General features: G+C 40.2%; 1 protein-coding gene across 2 annotated transcripts in view; it reads left to right on the forward strand.

Moving 5' to 3' along the window:
* Positions 1-11,403: 11,403 nt before the first annotated feature.
* The window catches only part of KIFAP3 (kinesin associated protein 3), a 257,782-nt gene continuing 253,671 nt past the window's right edge, over positions 11,404-15,514 (forward strand). For both annotated transcript variants that reach the window (XM_010594968.2, XM_010594969.3), the window contains exon 1: positions 11,404-11,586. In XM_010594968.2, the coding sequence (XP_010593270.1) occupies positions 11,555-11,586 (32 nt within the window). In that variant the 5' untranslated portion in view covers positions 11,404-11,554. The remainder of the gene's footprint in view (positions 11,587-15,514) is intronic.

A 15,514-nucleotide genomic window follows, 5' to 3' on the forward strand; every position in this document is an offset into this window, starting at 1 on the left:
TCTTTTTATGGTATTAATCTCCATCTTTCTCACTACTATTGAAGATGAACATCTTTTCATGTTTTGATTTTTCTTGCCATTCCTGTTTTTCTTTTCCCTTTTTCCCCATTGGGTTATCTTTTTCTCTTTTTTTTTAATTGGGGATTTTAGAGTCATCTTAATACCAATCCTTTGTTAGTTTTTATGTGAGGTAAATATTTAAATCATTTTGAGTTATATCATCTTGTGACTTGTCTTTTGGCTTTCATTATGGTGTGTTGGTTAATAATTAGAAATTCTTAATCTTAATTTCATTGAATTTATCAATATTTAATTTTTAGGTTTTCTTTATCTTGTTTAAAAAATATGTTCTTAACCGAAGGTCAAAAATATAATTTACAATTGCTTCTGCATTAAGGTTTCGTTTTTCACATCTAAGTGTTTATTCAATCAGGAATTAATTTTTGCATATGATATGAGGTAGAGAACCATTTTAGTTTTTCACATGTGCATAACCAATTGTCCCATTTATTTACTGAAAATCCGTCTTTTCCACAATATCTGAAAAGTTACATCTCTTATTTCAAGTTTACATATACTCATCTCTTTTGTGTTCCATCGGTGTCTATTCCTGTGTCAACACCACACTTTTCTAATTATTCTGTTATGATCTATCTTGTTATCTGCTTGGACATGTTTCCCAGTCTTCGGGATCATCCTCTTTATTCTGTACAAGATGTAAAATCTAAGAGCATGTTAGATTCAGGTTAACTTTTGGCAAGATTGTTGTGTGCTTTCTATTGCATATACTATCAGGTAGTAGCACTAATGACAGCCCTGATGGTGCAGTGGTTAGGCACTCAGCTGCTAACCGAAAAGTTAGCAGATAGAACCCACCAGCTGCTCCATGGGAAAAAGATGTGGAAGTAAAGATTTACAGCCTTGGAAACCCTATGCGACAGTCTACTCTGTCCTATAGAGTCACTATGAGTTGGAATCAACTTGAAGGCAAGGGGTTTCCTTTGGTTTATACTTGCTTTAGAAGCCCTGGTGGTGCAGTGGGTAAGCACTCAGTTGCTAACTGAAAGGTTGGTGGTTCTAACCTACCAGCTGCTCTGAGGCAGAAAAATGTGACAGTCTGCCTCGGTAAAGATCACCACCTTAGAAACTCTATGGGGCAGTTCTACTCTATCCTATGGGGTTATTATGAGTCCAAATCAACTCCATGGCAATGGGTTTGGTTTTGGTATGATGCTGTTTGCTTGTTTGTTTTAAACAGTGACAGCCAGATCTCCCATTGTCAAGTAACATTTCTTCCTCTTCAGAACTACCAAGTAATCTGTGGGGAAAAGCTTTGCCAAACATTTTAGAACAAATTGACGATGCATAGGTGAATCCATTATTTATTGGGACTTGACGAATACCTTCCTCAAGTAGAGGAGAATTACAGTTTTTTCCCAAAGGGTAGGGTTAAATGCTTAATTATTGTAATTACCAATTTTCCTTCAATAAAATTTTTTTTTCTTCCTATTGACTACCATCACAGATTACTGGGTTTTTATTTATTTAATATGCTAAATCAACTACAGTAATTCTCCCTTTTGATGCTCACTTTGTCTAAAACTGACCAGTGACTTTTTGACAAAATCCTGTGAGCCTCTGAGTACTCCCTTACATTCAAGCATAGAATTTCCCAGGCTCATCTCGTACCTCTCCTATCACAGACTGACAGCTCAGCCTCAGTTTTGGTTTATCTGCTGACTCTTCGTGTTTCTACCTCTCTCTTCCTTTCTGGTCCTGGATATTTCCTCTAGGTTTTTTGCTTATATAAGCTCAGGTATGCATCTGTCAACACCAAATATTTATTCTCTGCCAACTATGCGCTAGATACTGTTCCAGCACACAGAACTGAACAAAACAATTCTCTAATATCAAGAAGCTTACACTATAAAAGCGCTTGTTATATCAGCTGTGCATTTTAGTGGATATTATATTTCAATGCAGCATTTTAAGTACTGTGGAGGACTTAAGATAATCTAACTATATTGCTGGAGCAGGTGTTAGGCTAGTCTATTCCTAGAGCCTGGTTTGGTACTTGGCTTAAAGCAGGCCCTCAATCAACAGTTATTGAATAGATAAGCATAAGTCATTTATATAGATGTCATAGCTGAGCTTGTGGGAACAGATCTGAAAAGAGAGGACATTTACTTTCTTCAGTTAAAAAACAGCCCTAGTGGAGGCAGGGGCCAAGATGGCGGAATAGCCAGATACTTCCGGCAATCCCTGTTGTAACAAACACCTGAAAAAACAAGTGAAACGATTATATTTACGACAACCTAGGAGCCCTGAATATCAAAGGCAAAGTTGGACAATGGACTGAGTGGCAGGGGGAGGGAGAGACTGTTCAGAAGCAGAGAGAAGTTGCTGGACCTGAATCACCGGGGTTCCTCAGGCGCCATTCCCAGGAACAGCTGCGGTGGGCTGGTAGTATCGTTAGGCCACAGGTGCCTCAGGGAGAAGCAGCCAGCCATACCACCTACTCACACCTCCGGAACCAGAGAAGAACGGCACTCTCAGTGAAAACTAAGTACTTGCGTATACTTTACCATGCCCCCCGCCCCCAAGCCAGCTTCAGAGGTGGTTGATTTCCCTGAGCCTGAGATAGGCCCTGTTGAGCACTGGAGCCATTCTCCCAGCCCTGGAGAAGGAATAAATTTGCAATTGGGGGAAAAGACGATTTGCCAGCTCCACTAACCTGGGGAGCTCTGGACATAAGCAGCTCCTGTTCAAGCTTAAATGGTCTGTGGACGTTAAGTACCTTTCCCTTCTGCATGGACCTGTGTGGGCCTATTTCAGAATACACCCTTGTTGGCAGACTGCAACTATTTCAGCTGTGCAGGGGGGAGGTGGGTGTTTGATGTTTCACACCACTTTGCCCATTAAACAGGGTCGTTACCTACCCACATTGGGGGCCTAAGGGCTCATGGGTCCACTCAGGTCACCCAACCACCCATGACAGGGGTCCAAAGATAACTGGTATCTCCCAGTCTTTACAACCAAAAGCATTGGGGGCCCATGGTCAGTGTGCAGAACCCACCCACCGTATGCTTTAGGGAAGAGGGATGCGCTTTCCTCAGACGCTTGGGGGCAGTCCTCAGCCCCCTGCATTATTCGGAGCATGACCACCTGCTGCAACCAGATACCTGTACCTACAGCAATCACCCCTGCCCCTCTAAGACTGTAGGGCAGAGCCTGTACCACACACTTGATGACCAGCTACCTGGACACCTGAGCTGAATTCATACAAGAAAAGTGAATGGTCTCCTAGACTGAAATATCTGATAAGAGCTCTAGCCATCAGGTGACAGGACGTCAGAGCTTCAAAGGCCAAAACAATCAAGCTAGCTCACTCTAGCAACCCACTTGGGCATATCAACACAAAACAAAGCAATAAGCTAGGATAGAATAAGCAAACATAAAATAAACTAATACAATAACTTATAGACTAATACAATAACTCAGAGACAACAGTCAATATCAAGTCACATAAAGAAACAAACCATGATTGCCTCAACAAGCTCTCAAAACAAAGAATCCAGGGATCTTTTAGATGAAAGTGCCTTCCTGGAATTACCAGAGACAGAATACGAAGGATTAATACAAAGAATCCTTCAAGATATCAGGAAGAAAATGAGGCAATATGCAGAACAAGCCAAGGAATGCACAGATAAAGCAGTTGAAGAAATTAAAAAGGTTCTTTAAGAACATAATGAAAAATTTAAAAAGCTGCAAGAATCCATACAGAGACAGCAATCAGAAATTCAGAAGATTAACAATGAAATTATAGGATTAGACAACTCAACAGAAATTCAGAGGAGCAGAACAGAACAAGAGGAAGGGAGAATTGCAGAGCTTGATGATAAAGCACTTGGCACCAATATATTTTAAGAAAACTCAGATAAAATAATTTTAAAAAATGAAGAAACCTGTGGGACTCTATCAGGAGAAATAACCTACTAGTGACTGAAGTACCAGAACAGGGAGGGATAACGGTAAATACAGAGGGAACTGTTGAAGATTTCTTGGCAGAAAACTTCCCTGATATTGTGAAAGATGAGAAGATTGCTATCCAAGATGCTCATCGAACTCCACATAAGGTAGATTTTAAAAGAAAGTCACCAAGACATATTATAATCAAACTTGCTAAAACCAAGGATAGAGAATTTTAACAGCAGCTAGGGATAAATGAAAAGTTAAAAGTTACCTACAAAGGAGAGTCAATAAGAATAAGCTCGGAATACTCGGCAGAAACCATGCAGGCATGAAGGCAACGGGATGACTTACATAAAGCATTGAAGGAAAAAAATTGCCAGCCAAGAATCATATATCCAGCAAAACTGTCTCTCAAATATGAAGGTGAAATTGGGACATTTCCAGATAAAGAGAAATTTAGGGAATTCGTAAAACAAAACAAAACAAACTACAAGAAATAATAAAAGGAGTTCTTTGGTTAGAAAATCAATAATATCGGGTATCAACCCAAGACTAGAACACTGGACAGAGCAATCAGATTTCAACCCAGATAGGGAAATAAAAATAAATCAAGATAAAATAATGCTCAACACAGGGAAACAGTGATGTTATTATAAAAAAGAAGACAACATTAAAACAATAAAGAAAGACTAAGAAATGTAGTCGTAGATCTTTCACATGAAGAGGAAGACAAGGTGATATAAAGAAATAAAAGTTAGGTTTAAACTTAGAAAATTAGGCATATTAAGGTAACCACAAAGGAGACTCATTATCCTACTCATCAAAGTAAAACACAAGAAAAAAATACTCAGTAGAAACAAAATCAACAACAATGAATACGAGGAAAAGACAATATATAAACTATTCAGCACAAAAAATTAAGTGGGAACAAGAAACTGTCAACAACACACAAAAAGACATCAAAATGACAGCACTAAATTCATACCTATCCATAATTACACTGAATGTAAACAGACTAAATGCACCAATAAAGAGACAGTCGCACAATGGATAAAAAAACACAATTCGTCTATACGTTGCCTACAAGAGACAACCTTAGAGACACAAAAAAACTAAAACTCAAAGGATGGAAAAAAATGCATCAAGCAAACAACAATCAAAAAAAGAGCAGGACTGGCAATATTAATTTCTGACAAAATAGACTTTAAAGTTAAATCCACCACATAGGGTAAGGAAGGATACTATATAATGATTAAAGAGACAATATACAAGAAGGATATAATCATATTAAATACTTATGCACCCAGTGACAGGGCTGCAAGATACACAAAACAAACTCTATCAGCACTGAAAACTGAGATAGACAACTCTACATAATAGTAGGAGACTTCAACACACCAATTTCAGTGAACAACAGGACATCCAGAAAGAAGCTCAATAAAGACACGGAAGATCTAAATGCCACATTCAACCAATTTGACCTCGTAGACATATGCAGAACACTCCACCCAACAGCAGCCAAGTATATTTTCTTTTCTAGTGCACATGGAACATTCTCTAGAATAGACCACATATTAGGTCAAAAAGCAAGCCTTAGCAGAATCCAAAACACTGAAATATTACAAAGCATCTTCTCTGACGATACGGCCATAAAAGTAGAACTCAATACCAGAAAAAGCAGACAAAAGAAATGAAACACTTGGAAACTGAACAATACCCTGCTCAAAAAAGACTGGGTTATAGAAGACATTAAGTATGGAATAAAGAAATTCATCAAATCCAATGAGAAAGAAAACACTTCCTATCGGAACCTTTGGGGACACAGCGAAGGCAGTGCTCAGACATCAATTTATATCTATAAATGCACACATACAAAAAAACAACAAAAAAACAAACCCAGTGCAGTCGAATCGATTCGGACTCAGAGCAACCCTATAGGACAGAGTAGAACTGCCCTGGAGAGTTTCCAAGAAGCCCTTGGCGGATTCAAACTGCCGACCCTTTGGTTAGCAGCCATAGCACTTAACCACTATGCCACCAGGGTTTCCACATACAAAAAGAAGGGCCAAAATCAAAGAGTTATCCCTACAACTTCAGCAAATAGAAAGCAACAAAAGAAACCCTGAGGCACCAGAAGAAAGCAAATAATAAAAATTAGAGCAGAACTAAATGAAATAGATAACAGAAGAACAACTAAAAGAATTAACAAGACCAAAAGCTGGTTCTCTGAAAAAATCAATAAAATTGATAAACCACTGGCCAAACTGACAAAAGAAAGACAGGAGAGGAAGCAAATAACCCAAATAAGAAATGAGATGGGCAATATTACAACAGTCCCAACTGAAATTAAAAGAACCATGTCAGATTACTATGAAAATTGTATTCTAACAAATTTGAAAACCTGGAAGAAACTGATGAATTTCTAGAAACACACTGCCTACCTAAACTAACACAGAGGTAGAACAACTAAATAGACCCATAAAAAAGAAGAGATTGAAAAGGTAATCAAAAACTCCCAACAAAAAAAAAGCCCTGGCCCGGACAGCTTCAAGGCAGAGTTCTACCAAGCTTTCAGAAAAGAGTTAACACCACTACTACTAAAGGTATTTCAGAGCACAGAAAAGGATGGATAATCCCAAACTCATTCTATGAAGCCAGCATAACCCTGATACCAAAACTAAGTAAAGACACCACAAAGAAAGAAAACTTATAGACCTATATCCCTCATGAGGAAACCCTGGTGGCGCAGTGGTTAAGTGCTACAGCTGCTAATCAAAGGGTGGGCAGTTAGAAGCCGTACAGTTCTACTCTGTCCTGTACAGTCACTATGAGTCGGAATCGACTCAAGGGCACTGGGTATGGGTATCCCTCGTGAACTTAGATGCAAAAATCCTCAGCAAAATTCTATCCAAGGGATAGTTCAGCATTAGAAAAATGATCAACGTAATCCATCACATAAATAAAACAAAAGACAAGAATCACATGATTTTATCAGTTGATGCAGAAAAGGCATTTGACAAAGTTCAACACTCATTCATGATAAAAACTCTCAGCAAAATAGGAATAGAGGGAAAATTCCTCAACATAATAAAGGGAATTTATACAAAGCCAACAGCCAACATCACCCTAAATGGAGAGAGCCTGAAAACATTCCCATTGAGATTGGGAACAGACAAGGATGCCTTTATCACCACTCTTATTCAACATTGTGCTGGAAGTCCTAGCCAGAGCAATTAGGCTAGATAAAGAAATAAGGGGCATTCAGATTGTCAAGGAAGAAATAAAAGTATCTCTATTTGCAGATGACATGATCTTATACACAGAAAACCCTAAAGAATCCTCCAGAAAACTACTGAAACTAACAGAAGAGTTCAGCAGAGTATCGGGATACAAGATAAACATACAAAAGTCAGTTGGATTCCTCTACACCAACAAAAAATAACATAGAAGAGGAAATCACCAAATGAATGCCATTTACAGTAGCCCCCCAAGAAGATAAAATACTTAGGGATAAATTTTACCAGAAGTGTAAAAGACTTATACAAAGAAAACTACAGTATGCTTCTGCAAGAAACCAAAAGAGACTTACGTAAGTGGAAGAACATACCTTGCTCATGGATAGGAAGACTTAACATTATAAAAATGTCTATTCTACCAAAAGCTATGTACAGATACAATGCAGTTTCAATCCAAATCCCAACGACATTCCTCAATGAGATGGAGAAACAAATCACCAATTTCATATGGAAGGGAAAGAGGCCCCAGATAAACAATGTATTACTGAAAAAGAACAAAGTAGGAGGCCTTACTTTACCTGATTTTAGAACCTATTATACTGACACAGTAGTCAAAACAGCCTGGTACTGGTACAACAACAGATACTTGGACCAATGGAACAGAATTGAGAATCCAGACATAAATCCATCCACATAGGAGCAGTTGATATTTGACAAATGCCCCAAAACAGTTAAATGGGGGAAAAGACAGTCTTTTTAACAAATGGTACTGGCATAACTGGATATCTATCTGCAAAAAAATGAAACAAGACCCATACCTCACTCCACGCACAAAAATGAACTCAAAATGAATCAAAGACCTAAATACAAAATCTAAAACAATAAAGACCATGGAAGAAAAAATAGGGACAACATTACCCAACCCAAACCACTGCCGTCAAGTCATTTAGGAGCCCTAATACATGACATAAACAGTGTACAAAACATTACCGACGATGCAGAAGACAAACTAGGAGCTCCTAAAAACCTAGCACCTATGCTCATCCAAAGACTTAACCAAAAGAGTAAAAAGACTACCTACAGACTGAGAAAAAGTTTTTAGCTATGACAGTTCTGATCAGTGTCTGATCTCTAAAATCTACACGATCCCACTAAAACTCAACTACAGGAAGACAAATAACCCAATTAAAAAATGGGCAAAGGATATGAATAGGCACTTCACTAAAGAAGACATTCACGATGCTCATGATCATTAGCCATTAGAGAAATGCAAGTCAAAAGTACAATGAGACTCCATCTCACTCCAACAAGGCCAGCATTAATCCAAAAACACAAAATAATAAATGTTGGAGAGGCTATGGAGAGACTAGAACACTTATACACTGCTGGTGGGAATAGAAAATGGTATGACCACTTGGGAAATCCATTTGGCACTTCCTTTAAAAGCTAGAAATAGAACTACCATACAATCCAGCAATCCCACTCCTTGGAATATATCCTAGAAAAATAAGAGCCTGTACACAAACAAATATATGCATACCCATGTTTACTGCAGCACTGTTTACAACAGCAAAAAGTAATGGAAGCAACCAAGGTGCCCATCAACGGATGAATGGTTAAATAAATTATGGTATATTCACACAACGGAATACTGCACATCAATAAAGAGCAGTGATGAAGCCGTGAAGCATTTCATAACACGGAGGAATCTGGAAGGCCTTATGCTGAGTGAAATTAGTCAGTTGCAAAAGGACAAATATTGCATAAGACCACTATTATAAGAACTCGAGAAATAGTTTAAACAGAGAAGAAAATATTCTTTGATGATTACGAGAGCAGGAAGGAAGGGAGGGAGAGGGGCTTTCACTAATTAGATAGTAGATAAGAACTATTTTAGGTGAAGGGAAAGACAGCACACAATACAGGTGAGGTCAGCACAGCTGGAGTAAACCAAAAACAAACAAGTTTCCTGAATAAATTGAATGCTTCAAAGGACAGTAGAACAGGGGCAGGGGTTTGGGACCACGGTTTCAGGGGACATCAAAGTCAACTGGCATAATAAAATCTATTAAATCATTCTGCATCCCAGTTTGGAGAGTGGTGACTGGGATCTTAAATGCTAGCAAGGGGCCATCTAAGATGCATCAATTGGTCTCAACCCGGCTGGGGAAAAGGTGAATGAAGAACATCAAATATACAAGGTAACTATGAGCCCAAGATACAGAAAGGGCTACATAAACCAGAGACTCCATCAACCTGAGACCAGAAGAACTAGATGGTGCCTGGCAACAACTGATGACTGCCCTGACAGGGAACACAACAGAGAACCTCTGAGGAAGCAGGAGAGCAGTGGGATGCAGACTTAATGGTCGGACTGAGATTAGAAGGACCCTGGTGGTCGTGGTCCCCAGACCTTCTGTTAGCCCCAGACAGGAATCATTCCCAAAGCCAACTCTCCAGAGAGGGATCGGACTGGACAATGGGATGGAAAATGATACTGGTGAAGAATGAGGTTCTCGGATCAAGTAGACACATAAGACTATGTTGGTATCTACTGTCTGGTGGGGAGATGAGAGGGCAAAGGGGGTTAGAAGCTGGCCAAATGGACAGAAAAAGAGAGAGCAGAGGGAAGGAGCGTGCTGTCTGAATTGGGGGGAGAGCAATTAGGAGTGTATAGCAAGGTGTATATAAATTTTTGTATGAGAGACTGGCTTATCTGTAAACTTTCACTTAAAGCTCAATTAAAAAAAAAAAAAAGAAACCTCACAACTGGACCAATAAGCAACATCACGATAAAGAGAGAAAAGATTGAAGTTGTCAAGGATTTCATTTTACTTGGATCCACAATCAACATCCATCAAAGCAGCAGTCAGGAAACCAGACAATGCATTGCATTGGGCAAATCTGCTGCAAAAGACCTCTTTAAAGTGTTGAAAGGCAAAGATGTCACCTTGAAGACTAAGGCGCGCCAGACCCAAGTCATGGTGTTTTCAGTTGCCTCATATACTTTCAAAAGCTGGATGATGAATAAGGAAGACCGAAGAAGAATCGATCCCGTTGAATTGTGGTGTTGGTGAAGAAGATTGAATGTACCATGGACTGCCAGAAAAATGAAAAAATCTGTCTTGGAAGAAGTCCAAACAGACTGCTCCTTAGAAGCAAGGATAGTGAAACTTCATCTCACATACTTCGGACGTGGTATCAAGAGGGATCAATCTCTGCAGAAGGACATCACACTTGGTAAAGCAGAGGGTGGGCAAAAAAGACGAGATGGACTGACTCAAGGGCTGCAACACTGGGCTCAAGCATAACATGGGTTGTGAGGACGGCACAGGACTGGGCAATGTTTCCTTCTGTTGTACATAGGGCCGCTATGAGTGGGAACTAACTCGACGTCGCCTAACAACTTCCCCAATAAGCCCAATAACCGTGGGGGGGGGGGGTCCTTCTTCCCTACGGCCTGTATTCCCAACAACTGCCTAGATCAGAGGAAATAATTCGAAAAGTGCCTCGAGTTGGGAAGAATTAGTGGAGGAGTTGGAATCTCAGGAGCTCCGTTTCTGGTTTGTTTGTTATGGGGGAGTATATTCTAGACTTAGGTTACCCAGGTAGAAATGACAGGTTTGCCACTTACAAAATTGGTATTAACTGTATCCAATATTAACTAGGGTCAGACTATCGCCACGATTTAGAGTTTCTCAGTGCAATCAGTCAGTATCTTTCCCACGATGCTCCGAAAACAAGCCTCACTTTACAGGTTATCAGCTGAAGGCTCAACTGCTCTGTAACCAAAACCAGTGCCCTCGAGTCGATTCCGACTCATAGCGACCCTAACCCACCCACTGCCGTAGCGTTCTCTAATTGAAAGAGTAATGGATTCTCCTCCGCCCCTTTCAATCTAATTACCTGAAATTCCAACTATGCAGACTAGGATAACTATTCCTATCCTCAAGGGCGCGGTGACCAGGAAACCCCCTCCTATAGCGCAGAAGGCTAAACCCGAATCATAACCTTGACGCTCCGCGCCCTGGCGCGCCGACTCCGTCTCAGGGCCCGCGTCGCCCACTGAGCCTGCGCACACTGGGCTGCCCGACAGGCGCATGCGCTGTGCGGCGGGCCTGGCCGAGGCGGCTGTGGGCGGCTCCAGCGTTTCGGAGCCCAGGAGCTGGGGGAGGAGCCGGCGGCCTCACCGTGGTAACCGCAGTGCCGCCGCCGCCCCGCCTTGCAGGCCCCGACTGTCATCGCCTTTGGGCGTGGGGGTACCTTGGCCACCGTCCCCGGAACTAGGCCTGCCTGCCTCCCAGAGATAACCCCACCTGCCCCTCCACGCCGCCGCCGCCGCCGCCATGCAAGGGGAGGACGCCAGATACCTCAAAAGGTGACGACTCCCCAAGGCTCTGCGCGGCCCTCCCCGCCGGGCCCTCAGGATGTTACGGGGTTGGCAGTGATGGTAGAGGGTTTGCGCGAAGCTAGAAGCTTAGAGATGAGGGAGGGAGGCAGGGAAAGAAGTCATTGCAAGGGGAGCAAAAGGTGACTCGGGAAAAAGCAGAGTGCCCTTTCGGGGTGCAAGGATCTGGAGCCTCTTACCTGGCTAGGCGGGGCGCGGGCCGCACTGATGGTTTCCTTGCTAATTGTGGGGAGGGGTGGCGTAAACCGCGTCCTTTGTTTTTTACCTCGCCCTGATCCTTCATTTCTCCCTAATAAATAAATCCGTGGGAGCATGGAAATGAAGGCTTCTGGCGCCTCCGCTTTCTGTCTCTAGTTTGGGGTTCACTGCCGTGAGCTTTCCTTTGACGAAGAAATAGGGGGTGGCTTTTATTTTATAAGGAGGCTGTTCTGAGATCCTGTTTTCCAGCCTATTTTCTGCTTTTCTCATCCATTTTACTGCCATACATACAATGTAATTTTTGTAGAAAAAAAAGGTTCATAATTACCAAGAGCTTTTTTTTTTTGTTTAGGAGATTGACGTGGAACAGGCCGTAATTTCTATAGTCTAAAAGCATTTGTATTATCAGTTACCCTTTAAAGGAAATTGCAATCTCTTGGGATTATTTGACTTCTGTCAGACATCAGCTCAACCCTGGTGAAAAGGGTGCTCATCACTGGACCAAGACTTTGCAATGATCTAACAGATAATTCTCCATTTTTAGTTAAGTCCCTGCCACTGATTCAGTAAATATCCTAGGAATGTCACTGGTGTCCTTTGGATACAGTTTCCTCTTCTGAAAATGGGGCACGTACTACCTTTTGAGTGATTTAAGGACCAAATATGAAAATCCTTTTAAAAGATAAAACACGCATGTCAGGTGGTGGTGTTATTTCAAGTCATTATGTACTTTTAGTGACTGTGTTTATCCTGGCTTGGCGGGGCTCTGATCATCACAGAAGACTCTTCCGCGCATCAAACCCGACCCCCAGTGCCATCAAGAGAAGCTTAAAGCAGGATTCAAACAGTTTGTAAAAAATATCAACTGCATTGTCTTTGCAGGAGTGAGGCATAAAGTTACCTACCTTTCTCACTTACGTTACAATACCTGAAAGTGACAAATAGGCTTTAACAGTAAAAAGAAAAATAGTGAATATTTAGTCATAACAAGTATATACTCAGTATTGATTTCCTAGCTGAATTTTGCTTACATTGATCTTTTAGAATACTTTGATTGAAACATTTAGGGAGAAGATAAATTCTTTACCTTTCAACTCTAAATTCTAGATTGTTTTAGAGCAAAGAGCCATTATAATACTACATATTCAGTCACCTGATTTTCATATAGTTGTGCCAGAAGTAGTTTTTCATGGGATTACTGTCGCATTATTAGGAAACCCTGGTGGACGTAGTGGTTAAGTGCTACAGTTGCTAACCAAAAGGTCAGCAGTTGGAATCCACCAGGCGCTGCTTGGAAACTGTATGGGTCAGTTCTGCTCTGTCCTGTAGGGTTGCTGTGGGTTGGAATCCATTTGACGGTGACGAGTTTGGTTGGGTTTTTGGTACGGACCCTTAGGCATACTGCGATTTGTAATTATCAGCCTCGAGGACAGAGTACAACTGCCCCATAGGGTTTCCAAGGAGCAGCTGGTGGATTTGAACTGCTGCATATTACTTAACCGGTGCGCCACCAGGGCTCCGTTGCTTACCTTTAAAGCCATATTAGCTAAAGTTCAAAAAATAAAATTGAACCAGCTCTGTAATGTTTGCAGTAAGACGAAATCAGAATCTGGCAAGGTTGAAAGATGCACTTCTCAATTCTGTCTAATGTTGATAATATAAAGAATAAAAAGTTCGTATTGCTTTCTTTCAGATTAGAAGTATGCAGCCGACAGACTTGTACATGCCTGATGGGAAAGGTTTAGGATGTCTGGCAAAACCTTCCATTTTAATTATTGATTTTTTGTTAATGATTACATATGTTCCTTTTGGAATGATTTTGACTTTTATAGTTTGTTTTTAATAAGACAGCTGTATGTTTTTCATCTAATTGATTTGGTCCAATTTTAATTAATTTCAGTGGTTTTACTGTAGCTGCTATTGCTAAGAAACTTCTAGTCTTTTTATGTATGTCTCCATATGTAATACTTGTGTATGTTTACATGTGTAATGGATTATAGAATCAAAAATCTTGGTTTTCATTTTTTGTTCTGCTACTAGTTAGTGTTTTGACTCCATAAAAAACTGAATAAATACCAGTAGTCTATTTATTTAGTCATTTCCCTAGGACCTTAGAACAATACTAAATGTATTGTTTAGTTAAACATTTAGTATTGTTCTAAGATACTGGGGAAAATAGGCTATTGGTATAAGATATTGGGGAAATGACTAAATAAATAGACTTAGTTCCTATCCTCAGTGAGATATGCAAACTAATAGGTAGTTATACAGCCAGTGACTTTTTTTTTTTTTTTTTTTACACTTGCTTAAAATGATGAGTTTTGCTCTGTTGTGTGTAGGGTCACCATGAGTGGGGGCTGACTCAGCTGGCAGCTAACAACAAACTAATAGCAGTGAGAATGAAGAGAAATTGATAGATTTTTACGAGGGCATATGTTTTTAACTTAATTATTGATTAGCTACGGCAGAGGAGGTAAAGAAGGAATCAAGGATGATTCCCAGGCTTGTTAATTAGCTTAAAATTAGTTTAGATGGTATTATCATTCACTAAAATAAGAAGAACAGGAAGTTTTGAGGGATGATTCAAGGGAAGATATGGAGAAGAGGAAGGAACATGATTTATAGTTTAGTGGGTGGGTGCTAGAGTATGATTTTCACAGTTTTTGTATCTTTCTGCTTGACTCTATAAAATACTGTGACTGGTAGAAATTTCTTACCAATTGAAAATTTTCAGGTCTTGAGGGGGTCCAATAAGTAGTAGGTCTTTTCTTCACCCACTTTTGCAAGCATTGAAAGATAATAAGGACCGAAATAATCTTGTTTTTATAGATAATGACTAAGCTGGAGAATATAGTGTAGATCCGCAGGTCCTTTAAAATTAAACGTTTGACTAATGCAGTCCTGGGCAGTCCAGTTTATTTATTTATTTATTTCCTTTTCTTGCTTGTGCTTTTGGTGCCATATTTAAGAAGCCATTGCCTATTCCAAGGTCATGAAGAATTGTCTTTTTGTTTTCTGCTAAGTGTTTTATAGTTGTAGCTCTTAAATTTAGGTCTTTCATTCATTTATTGTTCATTTTTATGTATGCTGTGAGGATAAGGCTCCAACTTGATTCTTTTACATGTGGATATCTATCTGTCCCAGCACCATTTGTTGAACAGACTGTTCTTTCACCCCTAAATAGTCTTGTCACTGTTGCTGAAAATCAGTTGACCATGGGTGTATGAGTTTATTTCTGAACTCTCAATTCAATTCCATTGATCTATTTGTCTGTCCTTGTGCCAGTACCACACTTTTTTGTTTACTATAGCTTTGTAGTGGAGCCCTAGTGGCGCTAAGGTTAAGAACTCGGCTGCTAAACAAAAGGTCAACTGTTCAAATGCACCGGCCATTCTTTGGAGACCCTATGGGGCAGTTCTACTCTGTCCTATACAGGGTTGCTGTGAGTCAGAATCAACTTGAGGGCAACAGGTCTGGTTTTTTTTTTTTTTTTTCCATAGCTTTCTAGTAAGTTAGAAATTGGGAAGTTTGAATCCTCCAACTTTTTCAAGATTGTTTTGGCTATTCAGGGCCCCTCGTATTTTCATATGAATTTAGGGTCAGCTTTTCCATTTCTGCAGTAAGACTGTTGGAATTTTGATGGAGATCGCATTGAATCTGTAGGTCACTTTGGGGAATATCGTCCTCCAAACAAGATTAA

The sequence above is a fragment of the Loxodonta africana genome, chromosome 3 (genome assembly GCF_030014295.1).
Source record: "Loxodonta africana isolate mLoxAfr1 chromosome 3, mLoxAfr1.hap2, whole genome shotgun sequence".
Lineage (NCBI taxonomy): Eukaryota > Metazoa > Chordata > Mammalia > Proboscidea > Elephantidae > Loxodonta > Loxodonta africana.